The sequence below is a fragment of the Parambassis ranga genome, chromosome 10 (assembly GCF_900634625.1).
Source record: "Parambassis ranga chromosome 10, fParRan2.1, whole genome shotgun sequence".
NCBI lineage: Eukaryota > Metazoa > Chordata > Actinopteri > Ambassidae > Parambassis > Parambassis ranga.
The window spans coordinates 21,002,752-21,027,486 of record NC_041031.1 but is presented as its reverse complement, the minus strand read 5'-3'; the positions used below and the strand labels follow the sequence as shown (position 1 = coordinate 21,027,486).

Genomic DNA, 24,735 nt, shown 5'->3' with positions numbered 1-24,735 from the left:
CACTGAGCCGACAGACAGAATTTGCAACTTCAAGGATTCTTTACAAAAAAAAGGAGACGAGAAAGTGGTGCCCACTGCATGCTTAACTAGTTATTGACATTAAAAACAATGCTAACAACAGTCAAGAGCAAAGTAAGTGAACAAAAGAGCTAAAACACAAGGGTCCTTTTTCATCCATCCTCTTGACTGATCTTCATAGTTAAAGAACAATGCTCCAGGTAGCCTTTAGTTCCTAAGGGACTAGCTGGGACTAATTAGTCACAAAGCCTAGCTAACCTGGGACATGCTCACCTCCATCAGTTTAGCTGATCAAGAACACGCACTCAAGGATAAGTGGAGTCTTTCATCAGACTTCTGGACTAAACTTCACAGCCAATCAAAATCAGCAACCTGCTCATTACATGTCGTTCTCATTCCTCCCATTGCCGTTTCTGTGGGTAAATGAGTTTGCATTCTTTATACGAAGTCTCTCAGAAAAAGGCCTTCAAATGACGAGGGAGCGGTAAAAAGCAGAGCCACATCTTAGACGTGGTCTACTTGCACACTTTGAGCTGCTTGTCATTTTGTGACTCATTAAAGAAAAAACACTTTCATTTGCTTCTGGGATTCCTTTTAAGTGCCGGCTGGCACGCTAACTGTCACCGCTCCATGTTTTTGTACAAATGAGCCTAATAAAAAATACAATAAAAGAAATCAGGCACACAACAGAAGTGCGTTCAAAAGCATTACGGCGATGAGGAAGGAGGCATAAAAAGTGAGACGTGGTTCTGTTGTTTTCCCGGCTCAGGACAGAAGTCTGCAGAATCCTAACTTTGAATGAAAGGTTGGTCACAGTTCACTGCATTAATTCACAGTAGCTAAACTAATAATAAGTTTAACAGAGGTAAAGTGTCTAATGAGAAGAGAGCATACCCTGCAGCATCCAGCAGTCTTGCAGAAAAAAAAAAATCAGACAATAATAACTTTCCAGTGCCACAATCATGACAAACTAAACAATCATGTGTGTGTATATGTCACCATAGTAACCAAAAAGATGATTTGTTTTGGTCATAACCGTCTCCTTTAAGTTGCGAGCTATCATTATGTTTCAATGTTGTCCCTCCAAACAGTGTTAGAAAAGCAGAAAACAACCCACACTGGGCACCATCAGCCAGAGAGACCAAAAAACTACAGCAGCAAACATATACATCAACCATCAGAGTCTCCATTTTTCAAAACTTCCAGCCAACTCTGAACGAGGTGAAGAGAATAACTACAGCATCATAGATAATGCAGGCTTTTGGTAAGAAGGCTGCACAATGAATGGAGGCCTTTTACTACATTATTCAGTAATGATCCGTCAGCTTAAAGGACAAAGGGAAGGCCTATTTTCTGTTATTTATCTCCTCACCACACAGCGTTTCTTCTCCACTGCCGTGATACATCCTACTGTTTAATACCCTGCACTTTTTTTATTTTATTTTATTTTTACTTACACGTGAAGATGACCAAGACGGTGCGGAGCAGCAGGTCTACGGCTCTCTCCCATCTCTCTGACACGCGAGCCACTACTGGTGGTATGAGGATCTCTGCAGGAACGTAGAACTGCAGGGCGAAGGTGATGAAGATCCCAAAACAGTACAGCAGCTTCACAGCCTGGTACGTCCTGGAGACGGGGAGGAAGGAAATGATACAGACAGAAGGAAATGTGAGAAAGGGGAGTGGGCATGTTTAAAAGGGCACCGAAAAAAGCTTCCAATCAAAAACGGCAAAACAAGCATCAGCACAACAAGGATTCAATCCATCAATAACATATTACAAGTTTACAGGAAGCTGTTGGTGGTGCTTATTAAACAAACAGCAACGCTGTTTCAGAGACGCTGGTAATTACAGTCTTTGAGTTTTCAACCTCATTGAACAGCCAATCTATTCCACTAATTAGCACCATCAGCCCAGTCACGGGAGACGCTTCCATAGACGTCGCTCTCCTGCAGCTGTGATGATAGAAACAAGTGATGGCCAAACAAATCCAATCAGAGAACTTGGTTTTAATAAGTTTGTTGCCATCAGAGAGTAAAAAAGTCACATGTTGTCTTCCAACATGTGTTTGATTAGCTTCCTGCCAATATGTGCTGAGCTCTGTAGGGAGAGGAAAAATAATAAACCTAGATATATATATATAGAAATATAGGTTTTCATCAGTATTCATCAAACACTCTGAACCCTCTGAATACCTGCAGCATATGGAAACATAAAAAATGAGATGTCAAACTGACAGCGCTTTAAAGCATCTGTCATAAAAAACCAGCTTCACCTTTTTCTACATGTGTAAAGAAAAACATATTGACAAAAATAAAGCATACATACTAACAGGATTCTGTAAAAAAAAAAAAAACTTGGTCTTGACTCAAGTGTGACCAGAAATCACTCAAGGAAAATGCAGGAATTGGAGAAACTGTTTTGTCGAGGATGTTAAAATGTAAAGAGAGAGCCCACTTGGCAGGTACACAACCTGGGGGTCGGAGCACTCGGAAAAACAGTTTATACTGCAGTTTCTTTCCATTTTTGCAAAACTAATAATCAAACAAATTCTATCTGTTCTTTTTTTTATGACTCATATCTTTATAATTTTATTATACTGCACAAATTTACACACATATTTGAGTTCAATACATGAGGCTGGGACTCAAAGAAATAATAAACATCAGCTTGTTTCAGGAAATTTGCTGTATTTGCATCTATTCCAGAACTGCAGAGTTGTTTCCTTTCTTTCTTTTTTTTTTTATAGACACATCCAGGTCATTTGTTTGTACAAGAGCAGAACTGAGGAGTTAACATGAGAAGGGACAACCTCCAGCCACTGGAAGATGTCTCACCAACAACAGCTCATATTTCATTCAAGGCTGGATTAACCTGCTCGCAGGGCACTGGAGCAAAAAAGGAGCAATTAACTCCCCATTCCACTCTGGTGTTTCTGCACACAGATACTACCTGAACTTCTGTTTCCTGAGTAGTAAATAGATCAAGCACAAGCTCATTTAGGACACTGCAGCATGGATGTATAGATCCTAGATACAGGCAAACTATTAGAAACAAAACCAAAAATTAGATTTTAATTAAATTTCATCACTTTGCCCATTAAGACAGTGATGACTATGAAAAACACATAAAATACAACAGCCAGACTTTTAAAGAGCATTGATAATTTCCACACATTTTACTTTTTACATAACCCTAAAAATGTGTTTTATATAAGTGTATTTACTGCATTTAATATAACTTTTTCTTGCATACTGATATAACAACCCAATTCCCCTACAGGGATTAATAAATCTTAATCTTAAATTACACAGCCAGCAGCAGCCAGAATTATTTTCAGTGATTCATTTCATGACTACCACAAGTCTTAGTGACTTCACTGAAGAATCTGTTAAAATATATACGCTTCAATTCTAGTTTAATGCTTAAATACACATGGCTAAGGAAGCAGTGAGATCTGAGAGCCTCTTGAAACTAAATACACTGTGTAAAAAGAAGCAGCCGCCTTGTTTGAGCTCTTTGTAAAATCAAATATTCACCCAAAGCTTTTTTGTTCTGCAGCCTGAAAAACGAAGTGCTGATCAGTGACTAACATCTACTTACAGAGTGAAAGACGATGTTAACTTACCAACAGTTTGGCAGGTTGAGAGTGATGCTGCCCCCTATGTGCTCTCCAAAGCACAGGTACCCTATGGTCCCCAGGCTGATGTACAGGAAGGTGACGATGCCCATTCCCAAATACAGAACCGGCGTGAATTGCTGAGGCCTCTGCATCTTATTCTCCAGAGGAAGGACCTGTCGACCCAGAGACACAAAGACACAACGCAACTGTTAACATGACAGAAAGGGGAAATAATTCAGTGGCATTTGAACAACATTAAAGGTTACATTCTTCTGTCTTGTCTGGATTTTGGCTTATGGACGTTGTAATGAAGACTTAATTTGTCCTGACATTTCAGTAAAATGCTCTCTGAGGCTGAACTCCACATATTAAAAAGTGTTATGTTCTCTCCAGCACACTGGGTGGTGCTAACTGAATGCCAATGAATGCTCCTGCAGAGCTATGTGATCTGCATGTGTTACAGCAGTAAAAAAAAACACTTTGCCATGTGAAAGTCTCCTAAAGGATACTGCATTAAGCAGCATATTGACCTATTTTCCTCCGCTGATAAATATAGAGGCATCATCACCTACAATCCTGCTCCCTGCACGCTGAAACTAAATGCATGCTTCATAAAATTTATGAGTACGCCGTGATGTACGGTAATGCTGACACCACAATTTATGGCTAACAACAAAAACAAGCACAGTTTATGTGTCAGAATGTCACAACATGATGTACGACTAGCTTGCCTCACGTTATAGAGAAGCATGTAAACAACCCTTTAAAGGGTAATGTTTACTCTCTTTAATAGCCTCATCATAGTCTCATGTTCCACACAGATGTAGGTGATAAAGCCTGATTATTTTGTTGACGGCTTTACGTATGTAACAGCCAAACGGAAGCAAAGAATGCAGATTCTAATAACACTTTCTTTACACCCAGTATGACATCTGTATAAGCCGAACTCTCCTGCAAGCTGTAATCACAACTGTAGTTTCTTCAACTCAGCTACAATAATAATTAATCTGCCTACTGGAATCCAATTATAATGCAACCACATAATCGAGGCCCTGACTAGTATGGAGATGCTCTGATTTGACCAAATTCTCTGTGTTGTTTTGTGTTTCTAACACATCTGCTTTATAGGACAAAAATGTATCACCTGCTGCCTAATATATCCCACCCACTAACAGTGACATGGTAAGAAGATAGTCAGGGTTATTCACTCGTCAGTGGTCAGAATGTTGTGGCTGATTGTGTTTATCCTCCCTCTCTTTTTTTAAGAGGTGGCTCTTTCAATATAAATTTAATTTTCTTAAAACTATTCCTTAAGTGGAACACATTGAACACAATGATAAGACAAAACCTTTTTTTACAACACAAACTTTTGTCCAGGTATATATAGAAAGTAAAATAAAAGTGTGAATGTTTGTGTCACATACCACTCCGATCCCTTCAAAGGCAAATATGGCCGTCCCGAAGAAAAGAGGGTAGTCCTTAGCTCTGCCAACTTTTGGTAGGTTGATGGGGCTTGTGATGTGCTGTTGAAGGAAACAAAGAGGGAGGTTATCTGATAATAAACACACTGCTCGTCTCTTACTTTGCTGCTCCTGAGTACCCGCAGGTATTTTATATCCAAAACACATGACCTCTGCTGGCCAGAGGTTCTCTCTGCAGATAAATGGTTATCACATTAAGTAACAGCACCTTGTGCCAGGAGAATGCCCCTCTTTCAGCCCGCAGGGACTCATTTGTTGGCCAGAGAATTATTTAATGTGATTAGGGTCTCCTATAAGTAGCTGTGAACGAAGTAGGACAATATAAAGGATAGTGTCATTACTGCAGAATAAACCCTAATGTGAGCAACTGTAGGACAAACCAATGAATACCAAACAGGATTAGGCCCACTGTAATGTTGCCCCTTTTCTCTCAGCATTTAAACTCAAGGTGAGAGCTAACAAGTCATCTGAGATTAAATTTTGATTTTGATTGATTAATCCGATTTTTTTATTTCAGTTTTACTTTTAATCAGCTGACAACATCCAAACATTTCAATTCTTTAAAATAATTAAAAAAAATGATGATGAGGAGGCAGCAAGGGAGATTTTTAAGGTGTAGCAATAATATTATTTCACACTATGGTGTTAAAGGCAGCGAGTTTCTTGTTGAAATGCATGCTCTAGTTTTCCCCACAATGTGTTGCTGTGGTCATTCATCAGCGACAGAAACAGCTCACAGGCCACATACATCTCTTTGTGCTAAATCATTGTAAGGTTTCTGATGCAAGAAATTGCTTCTTTTCAAGGCAAGGTCGTTTCTCAACGAACACGACGGCTATATATCTGTAAAGCTCGGAAGCTGCATGATGAAACACTCTAAAGCTGGAACAGAGGTAATCTGGAGACTGTGTCAGGACCAGTTGCCCTGTTATCCATAACAACCCCAGAATCCAATCAACTGAGCAGAAACACGTAAAGAGGAAATAAAATGAGGGTTTAAGGTGACTGTGTGACCTAATGAGGAAATGCTCACATCGGATTACAGCCTCATATTTAAGCCGGAAAATATCTCCATTATGTTGTTACAGACTGTGAATCTATTCTTCATCTAACACTGGTAAAAGGGCATTTTATTCTGTCCTACCCCCTACAAAAAAACTAATACTGTATCCTTGGTGATCTGTTGAGATTTATGACTTCTTCATACAGGCCCGAACAAAGTTTTCTACACTGGAAGTCCTGTCATTATATTCACTTTTTAAAAGATTTTTTCACTTGGAAGAAAAACTTTAAAGATTATGTCTATAATCTGTTAGCCCTGTCGTTCCAGGGTACAACTAAAATCTGTACGTTTTCATGTGGTGTTTACCGTGAAGGAGTAGAAGTAGATGAGGACCAAACTGGCTGTCATGACCAGGTTTGCCACCAGAGAAAGGGGAGCCAGGTACTTTAGGTTGGGTGTGAAAACCAACAGGATGAAGGCGGGCAGGAAGAAGAGCATGTAGATGCGGGAGTCGAAGCTCGGAACCAGGACCTGGGTCTGGTTGGTGTTGTTGATCTGGCAGCTGAAGGTGGTGGCGTTGGCAGCTTCAACCACCTGATAAAGGAGGGAAAAAACTGAAAGATGACACTGATTCATTCAAATTTAATTAAAAAATAAATTAAATTCAACATTTTTACACAATAAAGTTATTAATTTGTTAAAATTCTTCCGGAACACGGGCTACCTCACAACATTACTAACAATGTGTGGTATTGTGCTCATGGTGACACTAAACGTGGACAGACACCGCCATCAAGTGGTCAGAAAACTGTATTACACAAATTTTAAAGGGCCATTAATATCTGGCCTTAAGATTGATTGAGAAAGGCAAGTGGCCGACAAAACACCAAAGATCAATAGGTAGCAAAGAGATCAGGGGTCAAAGGTCAACATGCCTGTTGCCGAATAACAACCATGACATATTTTGTTATTTTCTGTTCACATAAAAATTACTGTGTCAGCCCGTATTATGTGAGTGAAGAATAACAAAGTCAAAAACATCACAGGAGAAGTATATTTGTGTTTTTATGCATGACAATATGTCTCACTTCTGCCATGGTTAACCCACTCACTGCCTGTTTGATCTGTTCATTCCTATCTAAAATGGTATGTGTTAACTGAGTCACACGCAGCCTGAACACGTACATACACATCCAGGCTCTTACACAACTTTGAAAAAACGTCATATAATTACCGATAATTCAAACGAAGACTCTAGCATATGTGGTAATTTTGTGCTATGTCTATCCATTTACTGGGTCATTAGGCTATGCTGCGATTACCAGACCAGGTGAAAGGTCAGAGGACACATTTAACCTTTACTGAGAGAACAAACAATGATCTCCTGCCTGCCAAAGCTCTGTGTCACCAAGTACAAGACTTAACATGTAAGAATTCAAACAAGACAACTCAAATACAATAAAACTATGTGTGTGTGTGTGTGATCATGACCTGCTTGACATTGTCACTAAGGAAGACAAAGTAGACACAGCAGAAGCCCAGCTGGGTGATGATGAGGAACAAGTTCACCGTCCGTCTGAGACAAAACGACAGAGAAAGAGAGAGAGAGAGAGAGGAAAGCAGTGAGACGATAAGCTTGTACAGTAAACACTGAGACTTAACCACTAAGTAGATGAACAATTTCACTTAGGAATCTGGCAGCAAGTAGATTTCTGTATAGAAACAAATGGTATGTTTTCCTTAGCCTGTTAAAGCATCTGTGCAGCACAGTTGAAGTGGTACTCACAAAACACTGCATCTCATACTTACATACATACCAATAGTTTTATGATCATGTGTAAAAAAATCACAACAATCAACAATGTGTTTATGTGAGGAGGACATGAATCTATGAGAAGCTGGTAAACATTTCTCCTACCTTCCCCAGTGGGAGTGTCTCCTCAGCCACAACACATTTTCCATCCCATACTGCACCGCCTCACCGTAGCTCAGAGACGGCCTGTTCATCCTGGATGGACAGAACACATTTTAATCTCTTTATGTTGCTTTAATTTAGACGGTGCAAATTCTCAGTCATCACAGACGACAACAAACATCCTGCTGTCAAGTTGTAATCTGATGTTCATCTGAAACAGTTATGAAACTCTAACCCTACTAACAAGGTGTGTGAGAGCAGAAAATAAATGATGCACTGCTAATAAAAAAGAAAATATGAGCATCATCGTGGCTGCTAAGAACAGCAGATATGAGAGTTGATCAAGTGGCATTTTTTTCTGCGTTTCTTAGACTGATACGTAACTATTTAGTCCTGAGGATATATCTGACTCTGGCCCGTTGTAGACGCTCTTCATTCATGCCATTAATCCTCTTTAGCGTGGCAGGCCGGGTTCCGTATGTGAACTGGGCAAAGGGCAGGAGACATTGTGTAACACCGAGCATGTTGACCGTCACAGGCGGGGACCAACTGCAAGACGCGCTAATTGGTATCTGGGAGTGCTAATCCCCTCAGTTGTCACACTCACAGCTGTAAAAGAGTTGATGAACCATACTTGAGGGGCCACAGTGGCTCACTTACATAAGCTAGTGGTGTAAAGTTGGACTGGTGACAATATTTACTGCAGCTGGACGCCGCTTCTGATTGGTGGAGATGATTACAGTAACATTGTGTCTGTTAGAGCTGATAAGCGTCTCCATGGGGGCTCTCTTAACGGCCAATAAGCCTCTGGCTGCAGAGTAGAAGACAAAGACGTGGCTAAATAGAGTTCAATCTGTCAAACAGTGTCAACAAACCGTCCAGTAGATGGCTAAGAAAACAAGTGACAATGTACCGTAAGCAGAGCTGTGTGTGTTTGAACTGAGACACACTATGAAGGAATGAAGATAGTGGCAAAAAAATAGCTTCAGGTTTTGTTGGGGAAGCAAGGATTTGCAGTTGTATTTAGTGGTAAGCAAGTTGGCTTAGTCATTTAAAGCAGGGTTTCTCAAACTTCTTTGCTCCAGTGATGTTATACTTTGGCTCTCCATGGCCCTGCATAGGCCTCCGCTCATGTTTTCTGTGTTCAGCCTGTTTCGGTATTTTGTGTTTGCAGCTGTCAAATGTGAAAATGCGGTCTAGCAGAGAGGTATGCTGAATGGAAAGGCATCACTGCCATCTCACAGCTGGGGATATACAGCACAGCATGAATTGCCAGAATTCAGAGAGCGGACTAAATCTCGACTGTAGACCAGCATGGCATGAGAGCTCCAGAAGTTTATCCTGCAGCACAGATGGCAGATCACTCATATCTGGGTTGGTGAACGGATCTCCTACCTAGTGCTTTTCCATGTGATTCGAGACCCTCATCAGCCAGAAGTGATGAAAGCAGCATCAAACCTGATTCTGACTGACACTTAAAATTATAATATTGGCTAGTCCAAAGGCAAAGGGCGAGAAAACAGACTTTTTTTTTTTACTTACTTTGCACTGAGGTGGTGGGAGCATTTCACCAGCAGCCACATGCAGTGGACTGCAATGATACCCATAACCAGAAGACTAATGGGTCCGACCTGGACAGTGAAAGACAGACAGAGAGCGCCTGATTAAACAGTCAACTTAAGTCGGAGCATAAAACATAAAAAAATATGCATTTAATGACTTAAGTAAAAAACATAGTGTCACACATGACCATGCCCTACAGTTAGGAGGAGGGATCTGATGTAATAAAGCCACTGTTGTGGTACTGGCTGGGTAAATTTGCAGTGTTACCTCCAGCTTCACAGATAACATACAGATTGCCTCATCCTGCTTTTGCATTTTCGCTTTCACTCATTCAACATTTCGATCATTGTATCATCACCTGTCACAAGTAAAATATGTCTCCTGCTGATGCCAAAGACAAAAATAGGGACTAGCTGTTTTTATAATATTATTAATAAAATAACAACATTTTTTGTTAATAAAAGCTTTGTAATAAATGTGGCCTGTAATACTTCCCAACCTTTTTTGAGCCCCAGCACATACATACATGTGTGTGTATATATATATATATATATATATACACATGTGAACCATAGAACAGGTGTGTCTTGTTGTTTTATCACACTAACTAAATAGCCTTATGTCACTTATCTAACTTACACAACGACATGTCAGTTCTGCCTGCGGTCTCTGGGTTTAGACTTCTCTGTTCTCTGTATCACCCACAGCGGAGCTCGCCCCGATACGTGCACATACACACACGCACTGACTGCACTGAGTTAAGGTAGTGGTCGCACTGCCGGAGCAACACAATGACCGTCAATCACTATACGTTACTGGCATAGACGAACTAAGACAAATTATTTACCATAAATGAATAATAAGTATGGGACCAAATAATTGAAATTTGTAATTTTCTGCGGGAAACCTGGTGATCTCTAACAGCACACTGGTTGGGAAACACTGGCCTAAAAAACAATATGGCACACAACCAACCAGGCACAACCTGAACATGGAGATTATCATGGAAACTGTCACTATCTGTTAAGATACTCTCAAAAAAATAAGGCTCACTGCACCACCTGTGTGGCCACGTCTGCAGTATCTGCATGAATATCTGACAGAAGTGGCAGCAGAATCTGATTCTGTGTGTCCAGACCTGTCCTGTGACCTGGAAGGACTGGATGATAAAATCACTGTGTGCTTACCACCAGCCCTGCATTCTTGACAGCCAGAGGCAGACCCAGTAGCCCCGTACCAATGTTCCCTTTTAGCAGGTGGATCAGAGTCTGACAGAAACTGATAACAAAAACACACAATGACTTCATTAAAACCACAACAACAAAATCTTTGTGTTAGACACCAATGAGTGCTTTACTTACGAGGTTCCCGTCTGTTCTCCGGTCCTCTCGTAGTGACGCTGGGGTCTGGATGGTCCAGGTGGAGACGGACACAGAGCATCCATCTCTGATGGATACTGGTCTGAGAACAAAGTACCTGAAACAAGAAAGAAAAAATAAATATTAACCCCCCTATCAAAATGTCAGTGAAAGTAAGTAATTATTTACACAGAAACAAAGAGGTTTCACTGGACCTGGATGACCGAGAATCTTCATCAGGGTAAGGTATTTGCCACACCCTTTTTGTACCTTTGCTAGAGTTAACTGATCTACTAGTTTTTTGGACTTGGTTTATGACTATGTTCATTTTGCCTTATCCCACTTAATGTCGCCTGGTGGGACTGCCTTGTTGTGTACGAACCTTTTTTGTATTAAACCTGACCTTTCTTCACTCACAAATCTAGTTCTGTTCAGCATCTGTGTCCGCCATCCAAAACCTGTCCTGACAGAATGCTTCACTATGTTCAGCAGCTAGTCCCCATTTCTGTCTGCTGGTAGGTCAAGGAAACAAACCTAATTCCAGCAAGCGAGTATGTGCTTTGCTTTGGGCATCAGCAGGAGACATGTTTTACTTGTGACAGGTGATGATACAATGATCGAAATGTTGGGACTGAAAGCGAAAGTATGAGGCAATCTGTATGTTATCTGTGAAGCTGGAGGTAACACCGCAAATGCACACACCCTGTAACCCAGCAGGGGTGAGGCAGCCAAAAGGAACCCTGCAGCAAAGGTTTAAACATGGTAAGAGGAAGGTAAAGATAAAGAAATCGAATGTTAGAGATCAAAAGCGAATCTTCACTGCAGCTCTTGTTTTTTTGCCGTGTATTGCCGTTGGGAAAATGAGTCTAGACCTGGGCCTGTAGTTAAAAAGAACTCATTAATAATGCATTCATATTTTTACTACTACGTACCCACAATATCAAGAAAAGAGTAGTAGGTAATATGCAGGCAAGCATTATGTGCAATCATAAGTCAACATCATGCCCCCCACATACAGGCTCATTGTGACATTACACAAACTTTGATCCTGGGAGCTGGCAGGATACCGTCTGAATGGAAGATTTGCCTTCTCACATGCAACTCTGCTGGGTAAAATGTAACTTTACTGGCTTCATATCTGTCTCCAGTCTGATATCTGCTGCTGTGCACTAATCGCACTGCACATAAAAAAAGTCTCATGACTATGTAAGTCACAGGGTCCAAATTTGACAGCGAGTCCTCTAGTCCGTGAAGCAGCTGACTTTTATCAACACAGGAAAGCAATTATGAGCAAAACTTGGCTGCAACGTAGACAAAAAGCAAATGTAGGTGCATCGTCTACAGGACTGTCTTTCTAATCAGGCATAAGTATATTGTATATACATTACTTATTGTACATATACTATATATTTGCACACCATAAATTACTAGTGTATTTTATTATATACTGCATATGGTAAATATCTCTTATATTTTTGCACAACTGATCCTGGCACCAGGCATCTAACTGCAGTTTTTTTCCCCACACCCATGCACCTATAGTCCATCCTGTACATACACTAATTTGTTTTTTTATTTTTAGTACCCTGAATTTCCCATCGGGGATGAATGAAGTGTCTATCTAAGTGTTGCACAGATGGTTGATTAATAATTAATAAAGTCCGTACCTTCTCATCAGTCCTCTTATCACTTTAGTTTGTAGCGTTTCAGCTGCGCTCAGACGTAACTATCCCGTTTGTCTGTCCCAAAAACTGTCCTGAAAGAGCTCCTACTCCCGCAGTGGGAGCACACATTAAAGTACTTAAACCTTATGACTCTTAAAGTTTAAGTGACCTGCGAAAAGCTTAAGTAAACATAAAGGCGTGACACTTATAATGATTACAGTAGCAGCAGGTATGGCTTCTGACATTGTGAAAACACTCAAACAAAACCAAGAGAGCCATCGTAAAAACTCTGTGTTTGGTTAGACAACACTGCGACACCCATAGCGACAACAAATATTGACAATGGGAGTGTTACACACAGTCATTTAAAAAACATATTACACACAAAACATGACATCCCTTTACTTTTATCACTTCTCTAGGAACAAGGTGTCATGTACAGCTGCTTTGCATGATGCAAATGTAAACACCGCATGAGCTGTTTTGAGCACTATCTGATCTGAATAGTATCAGCACAACATAATGAATGTTTAGTTTATGTCATGACCTCCTGCAGTCGGCCATCAGACAGACTGATAATATAAATGAAATGAAAGCTGCTTTGATGATTCAGTGTCTACCTGCCTACCAGGATTACATATAATCCTCCCGTGACTATGGACACACTGCACTGTATCTATACTAGTCATTTTAATACCTTCCCCTCGGGTGTCCACATCACTGGATGCCATCATGTTAGGTCAGGTGGTATAGCGCCGGCGGCCGAGAGTCGTCTCTCCCAGTTTTTACAGATCCTAATGCAGGGAGATCAGGGAGTCCAACATAGACAGCTTCCCACTGAAACACAGACACACATGTGGAAGTAAGACCATCAACAGTGACAGTTTAAAGCTCTTTAAGATGTAGAGGCGTAATCATTGGGTTATCTGCATGGAAATGTTCTCCATGTTCACTCCAGTTTATGCATATTTTCATGGAAACTGTCTAAAAACCCATTAGTAAAAACAGACAAAAACCACATAATCCACATAATAAAATATGTGATCTCCTTGCATTAAGCTCTACTCTCCAAAATGTATCCCCTACAGTGAAACTGACTGTGTTCCATTTCTCCTTAGAGTTTTAACTGGAAAGTCATTTACAAATTTACATTATGGTGTGAAAATTCGTGACGCATTCACACTTGGACAAAATGTTTTCACCTCATTGCAGTACAAAGCTCAAAGTCTCTGAAAATTTGATCAAATCTGTCTCCTGCTACCTGTCATGGGCAGTCTCTGAACAGCCCACTTAGCCATGATGTAAAACAGAATAATAAGTGTGATGGCTCTGGCTGAACATCTGTGTACTTCACAATGGTTCTGCTGTCCTCCTGCAGATTAAAGATGAGGATAAAAGAGGAACAGAAACATTTGGACAAAGCAGTTTTAGGAACTAGCCTTGAGCTTCCCAGAGCAGAAACCATCAAGGCATGTCATGAATAATTAGAAGAAAGACACCATGTCTGCTTCTTTTTTATATAGAGAGAGAAGTAATGTCTTTAACAGTAAAACCAAGTCATCGCGGTTGCGTCTGCATGGTGTGAAATCTCTCCTGGCAGTTCCTCTTAGTTATGAGCCGTTGTGCTGCAGCGGTTCAGTGACCATGCAAAAACAAAAGTGTGACCTCCTGCACAGCAACTTCAGTGCGACTGTGTGAATGCTGAAGAGTCTCAATTATGAGCTATTCAGCAAATTTCACAATGCGGTATGACACAGAGAGAGAACATGAAGCACCGGGGAGAAGCAAAACAGCAAGGTGTGCAAGTTGTGCGTCAGCACTTTGAAACTGAGGCATGTTTCTACTTTTAAACCTTTATTTATCATCAGGAAGAAAGAAAATTTGTGGTTTTTGTAGCATCTCTTCTCCTGCAGCAGTGTTAAACCTGCTGGCTCAAGTAATATTCAGGCATGAAATTACTGTTATTATAATTATCTGGGCGAGTTTGGACTTAAATTGCCGGTAAAATTAAACTGTAAAAATCACTTAATCCAATTTTGTTTTCCTCTAAATTGTTCCTTTTGTTCAACCAGCTATCCTAAACCACACAAATAATCATTTAACACAGTTATAAAAACAGAAAATCATCACACTTATGAGGCTGGAAGCTACACAAATGACTAAAGAGTTGTTTAAGCTATATTTATATAGCTTAAACAAATTAAATAAGGCGTTTTCATACTGTGATGTTTTCAGTATTGAACATCACTTTGTTAAAATACAAACATATGGTGTATTTACTGATCAATCTTCTGTATTTAACCTACACAGTGTCTGCTCCCTCTGTCTTCATGTATGTCCTACACACAGACACACACAGAGACACACACACTGTGATCAACTGGTTAATCTCATCATTTCTATCTAATCTTTGGCCGGGAGACGTGTGAGTGTCTCTGTCCCTTCAATGGAAACAGACACGACAAACATCGCTGATGTGATTTAGGCATTGAACTATACGATCAAATGAGCTTATGATTAGTTGAGCTGTGTGGAGAAAGCGGTCAAATAGGGCTGTGCACACCGGGTTAGTCGTTAATTTGCCTCCGAGAAAGACAGACAGAAATAACAGGAAGAGAAGAGCTGAGCTAAAACTGGAATTGTTGCTGTTAAGACTACAAACATCAACCAGAAGAGGGTAGCTAGCTTATTTTTCCTTTAGCTTTATGAAAACATTACAGCTAGCTTAGCTGAGGTTACAAGGTTAGCAAAGGTTTAGCTTTATGTTCCGTCTTTGTGGCTCATTATTAAAAGCAGCAGCCTACCTCGGAGACACCGTGTGGTTCCGCCGCCTCCTCTCCTGTCCTCGGCCTGGCTTTATCTGGCTAAACCTCGCCCGCAGATTTCTTTATTTACGTATCGCGGTCATGTCGCGGTGAATCCAGCGCGACGCCGCTGCACGGATTGAGCGCAAAACAAACCAGGGATTCGGCTTGACTCGGCGAGCCGCCGCCGCCGCCGTCGTGTCAGAGAGCCTGCAGGGTGGTCACATGACCTGTGTCGTGCTGGTCGAGCTGTTGCCATAGAGACGGGTTATTTAACTTATTCTTACGCCGTTATCGTAAACTACAGTTGATGTTTCATCTGTATAAGCATAACAAAAATCACATTTCTCAATTCACAAGGGAACATGTTCAACAACAACAAAAAATAATGCCGTAAATATTGCAATGTTATATTAAAATTCTGTGGGCTTTTATTTTGAAAATATTATACCGATTTGGAGGCGCTTGGTTTGTGCACCGGGGCAGTCCGACGTGTAACGTACTATTTGTTTTTACCCGTTGTCTTCCGGGTGTTCAGATATTTGACAGAAAAGAAACGAAATGTTTTTTTGTAATCTAAAGCGAAACCTCCAGTGCGTCAAGTTAGCCAAACTACATAATAATCCGGAAGTGAAACTGAAACGTATTTGTACTTAACTATAAAGACGTTGCGACATAAAATATGTCCGTGTAAAAGATTTTAATGCGACATGTTTTCAAACCGGAAATCCTTTTTTGTGCTTACGTACGTTAGCTTAGCAGGGCTTGGAGAAGCAGACAGAATACCGGGTGGTGAACATTTTTAGAAACCGCACTTGCAATATTTGTAAGTCAGACAAAGGCTAAAGTCCAAAGCTTCCTAATCACCAGGCTTTGACACATCACTTCAAACATGACCGTGAGTAATTTCTATTTATTTCTTGCGATGTTTAGCTCTATATACCTAGCTAGCTACCTATGTAGCTCCTAAGCTAGCTATCAAACTTGCCGGAGTTGGCTCATTTATAAGTTAACAACGGTTTTATTGATACGATAGGCCCCGAGAGAACATGTATCAGCAGAATTGATTCGGTTTGTCTATTTGTTTGAGCAATAATTGCGTAAATCTGGGTCTGCGTCAAGTTAGCAGCAACAAATAATGTGCAATAACAACAGTTTAGTCATTGCGGACGTTACAGTATGGTCAATGGAAGTATTCCCACTATTCACTGTGTGCGTTACGTAATGCAGCAAACGAATTTACACAAAAACACTGTAGTATTAAGAAGTGATGCCCACGAAGACTCATTCATATTTTTCTAATCCAACCTTTTGTTATAAAGAATTCATAAATATTAATATTCTGCTCATCCCATAACAGCTTCAACACCATTTTAGTTAATGCTTTGAAAAATATGGAACTCCCTGCCTACCCTACAGAAATGGATCGAGACAGTAAGATGATTTTATCTGCCCTAAACAGAAACACGAGTTTGAGGTGGCGATGACGTGTGAGGGGTGCTCAGGAGCTGTTACCAGAGTCCTCAACAAGCTGGGAGGTGAGACTGACATGTGTTTTCTGTCCTTTTATTCATTCTTCATACTTTGAATCATGTTTGCTGCATATTTGTTCCTCTCTCTCTCCTTCATCCTCTCTGTCCTGTCTCCCTCTTCTTCTCCTCCTCTACCCGGCCGACTGGCAGCAGGAAGGTTCTTCCTTAAGTAGACGGGTCCTGCTCAAGGTTTCTTCCTCGTAAAGGGAGTTTTTCCTTGCCACAGTGCTCTTAAGGGGGTTCAGGCTCTGGGTCTCACGTTCTAGGTTTCTGTGAAGCGCTTTGAGACAATTTCTGATTGTAAAATGCGCTATATAAATAAAACTGAGTTGAGTTGAGTCATTAGTTAGATAAACTTGCCAGCACCATTTGTTCTTTGGCTGTTTAAACACCTGAAATCCGTGTGTGTCATTTTGGGATTCCACTCTATAGACTGACACTGCACTGTCCTGTCATACAGAATCCAAAATCCAGCCAGCTTGCATCACACACACACACAACTCGTGACTTCTTCATATCCAACATGTCACCTGATGCTGTAGCACTCCTCTTTGGTTTAGTCTTCAGTGGTCAAGTCACACTTCTGTTTTTTTTAAAAACTTCTCTCACATGCGAGGGTGCGCATCATAACATGAATTTGTCTTTAGTTACAGATCTGAAGTCAGAAATCTTAATCGTGTCACTCGGGACACTGCACATCGATTTCCTGGAATTAAACAACGTGTCTCTTTGTGTTGTCTGTGCTCAGATGTGAAGTTTGAGATCGACCTGCCGAAGAAACTGGTTTGGATCGAGTCTGACAAAGACGTGGACGTTCTCATGGAGACGCTGAAGAAATGTGGAAAGGAGGTCAAGTACAACGGCACTAAATGAAGGAATCTGCTTCACATAGATCAGGTGACAAAGTGCTGAAGGTCATTTTTTTTGTTTCCTGACAGTTGAACTCATAAGTTGTTATTTTTAAAAGGCAATATGCCAATAAAAATAGAAAAACCAAATGGACACTGAGCTGAGAGTAGTTTAGTAACTTGTGTCGTATATTTCTTGTGTGTTTTCTTTAGGAAATCATTGCTACTAATGCTAAATGAAGATTTATGCTGGAAGTTAATTACCTTGACCTGGATGGACTCCCAAGTGTCATCCCACTCATTCTGCAGACACGCACAAATAATCACCTCCTAAATGCAGACCATCTGTCAGTATTGGCCAAAACTATGTACAAGCATGTTTGAGGGATGACCCTTAAAAACCCTTAAAAACAATGACCTCCGCTCTTGTTGTCTGTAAGAAAAATGCTTTGTCTACAAGCAGCACCTTCTGTTTTTGCTCCATGATGAGTAGAAAGATGTGACAGAGGGTCATGATTTACTCCTTAAACACAGCAGTGGCTTTTCTCTCAGACAGTGTGCTTATGGAATCACCTTAAAGCTGCAAACTCTGGCTATCCAATGTCCTTTAAGTACATTCCTTGGATTGTAAAACGTACAGCCCATGCTTGGATCAGTTTCCCTGAACCTATTGAATTTAACCTCAGATAAAGGCATCCTTCAAGGCTCCAGGTATTAAAACGTCTGCACCGAAGGGGGGTGAGAGCTCCCGTCTGTGTTCCACTTCAGGATCTCTGCTGGACTGATACAATAACACAATAATCGAAACCCCACAGGTCAAATGCATCATGTTCAGACTTGTGTCTGTTTTAACTCAGTTTTGGCTTTTATTTAGGAACAAACAACCTCCAGCTCACCCTGGGCTTTTCTGATTTATTGTATGTGTTTAAATGTTGTGTACACGCAGGGGAAATAAAATGTGATTCTGCCACAATTTGGCACTCTGCATTTTTTTGTATATACTGTTGACAGTGAGCATGTTTGTATGAGCTATTCGATGGCAAAACGGTGCCTGAATGTCCTGTTCTAAGTTAAATATGTTATACAAACGCAGACCGCTCTGTTAGCTAAATGTATTATTGCATAATATGGTATAGTATAATCACCTTAAGGGATCATATCTCTCCTGTTCTAGCGTCTCTTCACTGGCTCCCAATAAGGTCAAGAATAAACTTTAAAATCCTTCTCCTAACCTACAAGACTCTACATGCACTAGCTCCACGATATCTGCAGGACCTGATACTACAGTATGTTCCTATTAGAACACTCAGACCTCAGAGTGCAGGTTTACTTGTAGTTCCTAGAAATCATAAAAGTAGAATAGGAGGATCTCAGCTATAGAACCAGCCTCCAACTTGGGTTCGGGAGGCAGAAACCTCCTCCACCAGGCCAAACCCTTTCTGATTAGCAAGGTGCAGAACTAGTCTAAACTATAGTGTGTAGGGAAGTTAAGTATAGATACAGTCACTTGTTGATATGGCCTCAGCCACAGGTAGCATAGGCAGACAAATTCCTAACTTTTAGCTTAGCTATGCTGCTATAGGCCTTTTTGTCTAATTTTCTCCATAGCCTATATTTATGCACTCTGCAATTCAAAGACATTTAGGAGCCATTTTTTAAAAATTCAGACTGAGGTAAAACCAGCCACCAGGAGGTGCTGTGTGACTAATGTGCTTTAATTGTTTAAAGATTAAAAAAAAAAAACACCTCTCCTTATATAGCAATTACTAGTGTGGTTGAAAAAAACAAAGTTTCTGACTTTCTTCTTTTTTGGGTCAGAATTCTAACTTTTGTTAGAGTTCAGTTTCAGGTGGACCCAAATGGAGAGAAACTCAAAAGACGAGTAAGTTTAACAAAAGATGAACTTATAAAAACCAGTAAAACCCCAAAACAGCCACACACAACACAACACAAACAGCAGAGTCCAGGGGAGAAAAATGACATGAACCAAACCAAGGGGGTAATCCACAAGGAGGCCGGGACCTGGAACACACACAGGAGCAACAGAAACAGCAGCATGGACTCAGTATGGACGGAGAAGGACAAAAGGGATCACAAGACCCAAATACACAAGGGGTGACAAGACACAGGTGGACACGATCATGGCAGGGCAGGAAGGAAAACACAAGGAAAACAAGACTAAATAAAACAGGAAACAACCAAAAGCAAAGTATAAACTAACAACAAGTGTTTAGATTAGTGATTAAAGGTAGTTTAATCACATCAGATCATAAAGTGACAGACTGAATGTGCTGTCTGTTAGCTTTTAGCATGCAGTGCTAGTTTCGGGCAAATGTTTCATCAATAACAGAAGAAAATGGTCAAAGTTAGCTGCAGGATTTTTTTTTAACACAGTTTAATTGTACGCTTTGCTTTGTTAGAATAAATATACATTTATAAATTCTAATTATATGTGTTTTTTCTATTGTTGTGAGCTGATGTCAAAACAAACATAACACCAATCACAACGTCCACAGACCGGCTGTCCCAGCCTGGCTGGAGACATGGTGCAGCTGGAGAGTAGATGCTGCAGAGGGCAGAGAGTCCCTGGCCGAGCCTGAACCAACCGCTGAGGAGAACAGAGACTCATTGTGTTCAGCATAAACTCCACAGATAACAGGGCTGTCAGCACCGTCACTGGATTCCTCATATTACCCCTCCCACACACACACACACACACTGTCTGTCCTCAGTGATGTTTGTTAATTCAGTGCAGTCTGGTGCTTAAGGAGGTTTTAACAAATGTCTTCTGTCTTTCAGCAAGACAGCATCCACTCAAACCGCTGCACAGCTCAGCAGGTGTATTCCTTACAGACACACACCATGTAAGTGTGTTTGATTAAAGTTAATGTTTCCGCTGACAGACACATGCTTCAGTTGTTTTTATTTATATTATATATTAATAACTTAATTATTAATTACTTTATTTTTCATTGTTTTATTTTTTTGAGGCCTACAGCCTTATCCTCCAGCTGTGTGCCTCAGCAGAGAGTTAGCATTATTAGCACATTAGGACTGTCTGTCCTCAGTTGACCAGTAGTCGGGGTTGGACTGAGGTAGGACGAGGTGCAGTTAGGGCTGTCACATCCTGTTCAGGGTGCCAAAACAAACACACCCATCACCAGGAGGTTACAGCCGGTCGGGGAAAATGTGCAGTTTGACTGACGAGAGCAAACAGTCAGTCGACCCTGCGGCTTTGCGTCTCTCTGGGAGAGACCTGGCCGTATATACATTTCCTCTCCGTTTCTCAGGGTGGGAATTCAGGGTGGAGGTTTGCCCGAGATTCATGCAGTAGGAAATATGAAAGCGATTTATTAGTGTGGAGGAAAATACAGCTTTATTTAACTATAAACAGGTGATTTGGCAGCGTATCCAACAACTGGAAAGTCAAAATTTTAATGGACAGACGCAACATTTGTCAATTAGATTAAATAAATGTGTCTATCGACCCATCAGAGCAATGAATCACAAAACTGGAAAGACAGCAAGCCACTGAGGATTGTTGAAAGCTAACAGCAGCAGAATATGCACATTAATGGTGTTCAGTTACTTCCCACATTCATCATCATCGCCATCAGCCAAAACTGAAGCCTGAGAGTCAATGGAGGCCGAATCTGTTGTTTTGTTCCAGGCCCACAAACTAGACATATTGTGCTGCTGTGTTTGCCTTGTTTTGATGTGTAGGATGATAATGATTTAATTTGCATTCCAAAATTGAAAAAGTGCTCAAATCTAGATGAGATAAACTTGTTGAACACGTTCAAGAGACGTCTCAACATCAGCACAAGCATCTGCACAAACCAGATGGAGACAGGTCAGACGAAAGCAGCGAAAACATGATGTTCGCACACGTACAGGGACGCAGGAGTATGTGCTTTTATCTGATGGTGTGTTTGACGCTGCAACAAGCCTGTGACGACCAAAGGGAAGATTAAGTACTCTAATGAGTCTGAACGACAGCCTGTAATGTCAGGACTGGCCCTGGGCTGAGGCTGCACGGTCCTGATAGATGAAGACAACATCAGCAGCTCTCCGGCGTGTGAATGTGACTCTATTTTCTTGGAAGGTAAAGTTCATTTCTGTCCTCGGTATGCTTGGCTTAAATATTGTGACATTTAGCAGACTGTTGGCATTTAGCTGCACCCCTCCCTCCCTCCCTCTGAGTGCCTCTGTGGAAATAGATCAAAATCACAGATAGAGGTTTCTGCTGAATGTGCAGAAAAGCATGTTCAAGCCTCCTGCGAGGAGGAATTTCTTTCTCCTGTAAAAAGCCAAATATGTTCCTCAGGTATGTTTGTTTGTCACATCACTACAGACACATTCGTTTTTATTAGTCATGTGCACTAACATGAAGGAAAAAAATCTTATGAAAATTTACTTAACTATTAACTAATTTTCCCTCATGGTTGCCCTCTGGTGGTCATGTAAATATGTGCATGTGAATGTTTAACATTTTTAAAAATGGAGAGGAAAACTTGTTGCAGGAGCTGCTGGGAGCTGCTGTTTGAGGGCAACCTGTGAGGCCACAGGCGGCTGGAGCCCATCCCAGCTGTTGTCGTTTTCCTTATTTCTATATTTGTGCTGTTTATTGTCTTTCAGGTAATGATAAGCATCTTTTTCTGCCTGATTTAAATGTTCATCTGTGGTGTAAATTCTGCTGAACAGGCACTAAACATGTAGAGATGAGATCTGATGCTCTGTAGGTGGTATATGTCTCACAGTTGTCCTAGTTTAGCATGAAGGCTGCATACAGAGAAAAACAGCAACCCAGCTCCGTCCTGTGGCTCCGATTGTGTTTTAATAAGTCTTTCTTGCATCCAAAATGCTTCTATCTGATTAATAATAATCTTTTAATAATTAGCTGTTTATTGTATTTCTTTTAATTATGTAATAAATACCATTGGATGCGACTAAACTATAAATTATGCTGACAACAACCTCTTTTACTGCTTAAGAGAAAAAAGTGATAGGCTAGCTGTATGATGGCACAGAGGTGTTGTAATCCTTAAAGTTGTAACATGACATGTAAGGGTTAAGTGGCTCCCTGTGTGCCTGACAGGAAGTGAATAATGAGACGACTCAGAAATGAAGATCTGCCCATTAAAAGCAGTTTTTATGCTCCAAGCTAAAAGCAAGTCCCAGCCGCTGATGTGTCCAGGCAAAGTCTGTCTGTGTGTGTGTGTGATGCCAAAATACATGCCAGATACACACAGGGTTGGGTTGGGTGGTGTGTGTGTGTGTGTGTGTGTGTGTGTGTCTGCTGTCCAGGGTTTACACGTCACCAAAACTGCCTGCTGCTGCTGACGTTTCATCCAGAAAATGATCTTACACCACAATGACAGCATCATTTTAAAGAGGCCGAGCAACATCTCTTTGTTAAGCTATTTATTATACAATCAGTGTTCATAGAGTTCACTGTACTCCATGTGTTAGATTTAGTTACTTTTAATCTTTGCAAACAAAACTCGACAGCATAAGACAGAATAAAATAACAGCAGGAGAATAGAAACCGATGATACTTAAACCTGCAAATGAATCAGCAACTTAATAAATAAATACCGATGAATCAATATATAGTAAAATGGCAAGAGTGGAATAACAGCAAGCATTTTCAAGAATAATAAATAAATAAATAAATAATAAAATAAATGAATAAATATAAACTAAAATTTAATATAAATTATTGAAATAAAATTGATTATAGTTTTATTTTATTTTATTTTCCTACAATGATTAGTGACATCACACACCACCATTCTTATTATCTCATCAATCAGCATCCATTAGCAGAATGTCATTTTTAATTCAGTTCTGATACATAATCAATATGGTGTTTGCCAGAAAATCATATTTAGCCTTTAATCTCGTCACATCTATCCATACAGGACTAGCTCACTGGCGCCCTCTAGGTGAATTGCAGCCTGTTTTTTTATTATAATCAAGAAGTGGAGTGTCTCCTAAGTAACACAAGTCTTATCTCTTAACATGTGTTGTACACACATTATCCATAATAACCATATATTGTCGTGATTGTGGTGAGAGTTAAAAAATATGTTTTCTACCTCCTGCCTGCAGAGTGTTTCCTCCCACTTGGAGCTGAGTTTGGAGGCCTTCTGTGGGCGACAGCGAGTCCTTTACAAATCCTTACAAACCTGGGCTGTAATCCTGGCGGTCAGCGAGCAGCAGTGAGCTCATCTGCTGTCACTGTAATTACAGCCTGAAACCCTCCATCAGAAGCCCTGCCTGCAGCGAGGCCGCTAGGCCAGACTGCTTTCAGGAATGAGCAAATCACACAGTTCCCTCGAACACGCAGGAACGCTCTGTCGCAGTCTGAGCATTCATCCGCTCACAATATATAAAAATATATGTATATATAACATATTACAACAACACATTGACGTTTACGCTCTCTCTAAACTTTCATTAAGGGCAGGACTTTTGTTTAGGACACGGATGATTTAAGGGCGATCTGGAGGAGGGTCACACCATTACAGTGATCACTGAAACAATTTGGGACCTCTTCCAACAGTAGGTGGAGTGTGTGTATGTGTGAAAACTGGGTTAAAATTGCCCAAAGTTGCCCAATGTCATTCGATCATGGGACTGATATAGCTGCAAAATGACAAGTAAGGAGATGAGGAAGATAGGTTGGGGATGGTGAGGATACATGCAACATGGCAGACTTTCAGTCAGGAGTCTAAGGTTCAAGCCCCCCTAACATTGCAAGCTGTTTTGTTTTCACTTACTGTTAAAGATCCTGGCTTTTTACAACACGTTTTACGAGGCACTCCTATGGTTGCTAGAGAGAGTCCCAGCCCCCATGACGAGGTAAAGATGAAGGACTGAAAGGACAGAAATATCCACCTCATATCACATTGTTCTGGTGAG

At 40.7% G+C, this 24,735-nt stretch overlaps 2 protein-coding genes across 2 annotated transcripts in view; one reads left to right on the top strand and one right to left on the bottom strand.

Annotated features, from left to right (window-relative positions):
* slc36a1 (solute carrier family 36 member 1) overlaps positions 1 to 15,660 on the bottom strand; it is a 35,878-nt gene extending 20,218 nt beyond the window's left edge. The window contains exons 1-11 of the mRNA XM_028415904.1: positions 15,429 to 15,660; positions 13,322 to 13,461; positions 10,964 to 11,078; positions 10,790 to 10,880; positions 9,582 to 9,670; positions 8,043 to 8,132; positions 7,616 to 7,700; positions 6,491 to 6,718; positions 5,065 to 5,163; positions 3,647 to 3,813; positions 1,476 to 1,645 (exon numbers count right to left, since the gene is read on the bottom strand). Coding sequence (XP_028271705.1) covers positions 1,476 to 1,645; positions 3,647 to 3,813; positions 5,065 to 5,163; positions 6,491 to 6,718; positions 7,616 to 7,700; positions 8,043 to 8,132; positions 9,582 to 9,670; positions 10,790 to 10,880; positions 10,964 to 11,078; positions 13,322 to 13,358 — 1,171 coding nt within the window. The 5' untranslated portion in view covers positions 13,359 to 13,461; positions 15,429 to 15,660. The remainder of the gene's footprint in view (positions 1 to 1,475; positions 1,646 to 3,646; positions 3,814 to 5,064; positions 5,164 to 6,490; positions 6,719 to 7,615; positions 7,701 to 8,042; positions 8,133 to 9,581; positions 9,671 to 10,789; positions 10,881 to 10,963; positions 11,079 to 13,321; positions 13,462 to 15,428) is intronic.
* Positions 15,661 to 16,058: 398 nt separating this feature from the next.
* Positions 16,059 to 18,781, top strand: atox1 (antioxidant 1 copper chaperone). Its single transcript, XM_028416243.1, has 4 exons — positions 16,059 to 16,326; positions 16,891 to 16,966; positions 17,709 to 17,857; positions 18,022 to 18,781. Exons 1-3 carry the CDS (start codon positions 16,321 to 16,323, stop codon positions 17,831 to 17,833), a joined length of 207 nt encoding a protein of 68 aa, XP_028272044.1. The 5' UTR covers positions 16,059 to 16,320; the 3' UTR covers positions 17,834 to 17,857; positions 18,022 to 18,781.
* Positions 18,782 to 24,735: the final 5,954 nt, after the last annotated feature.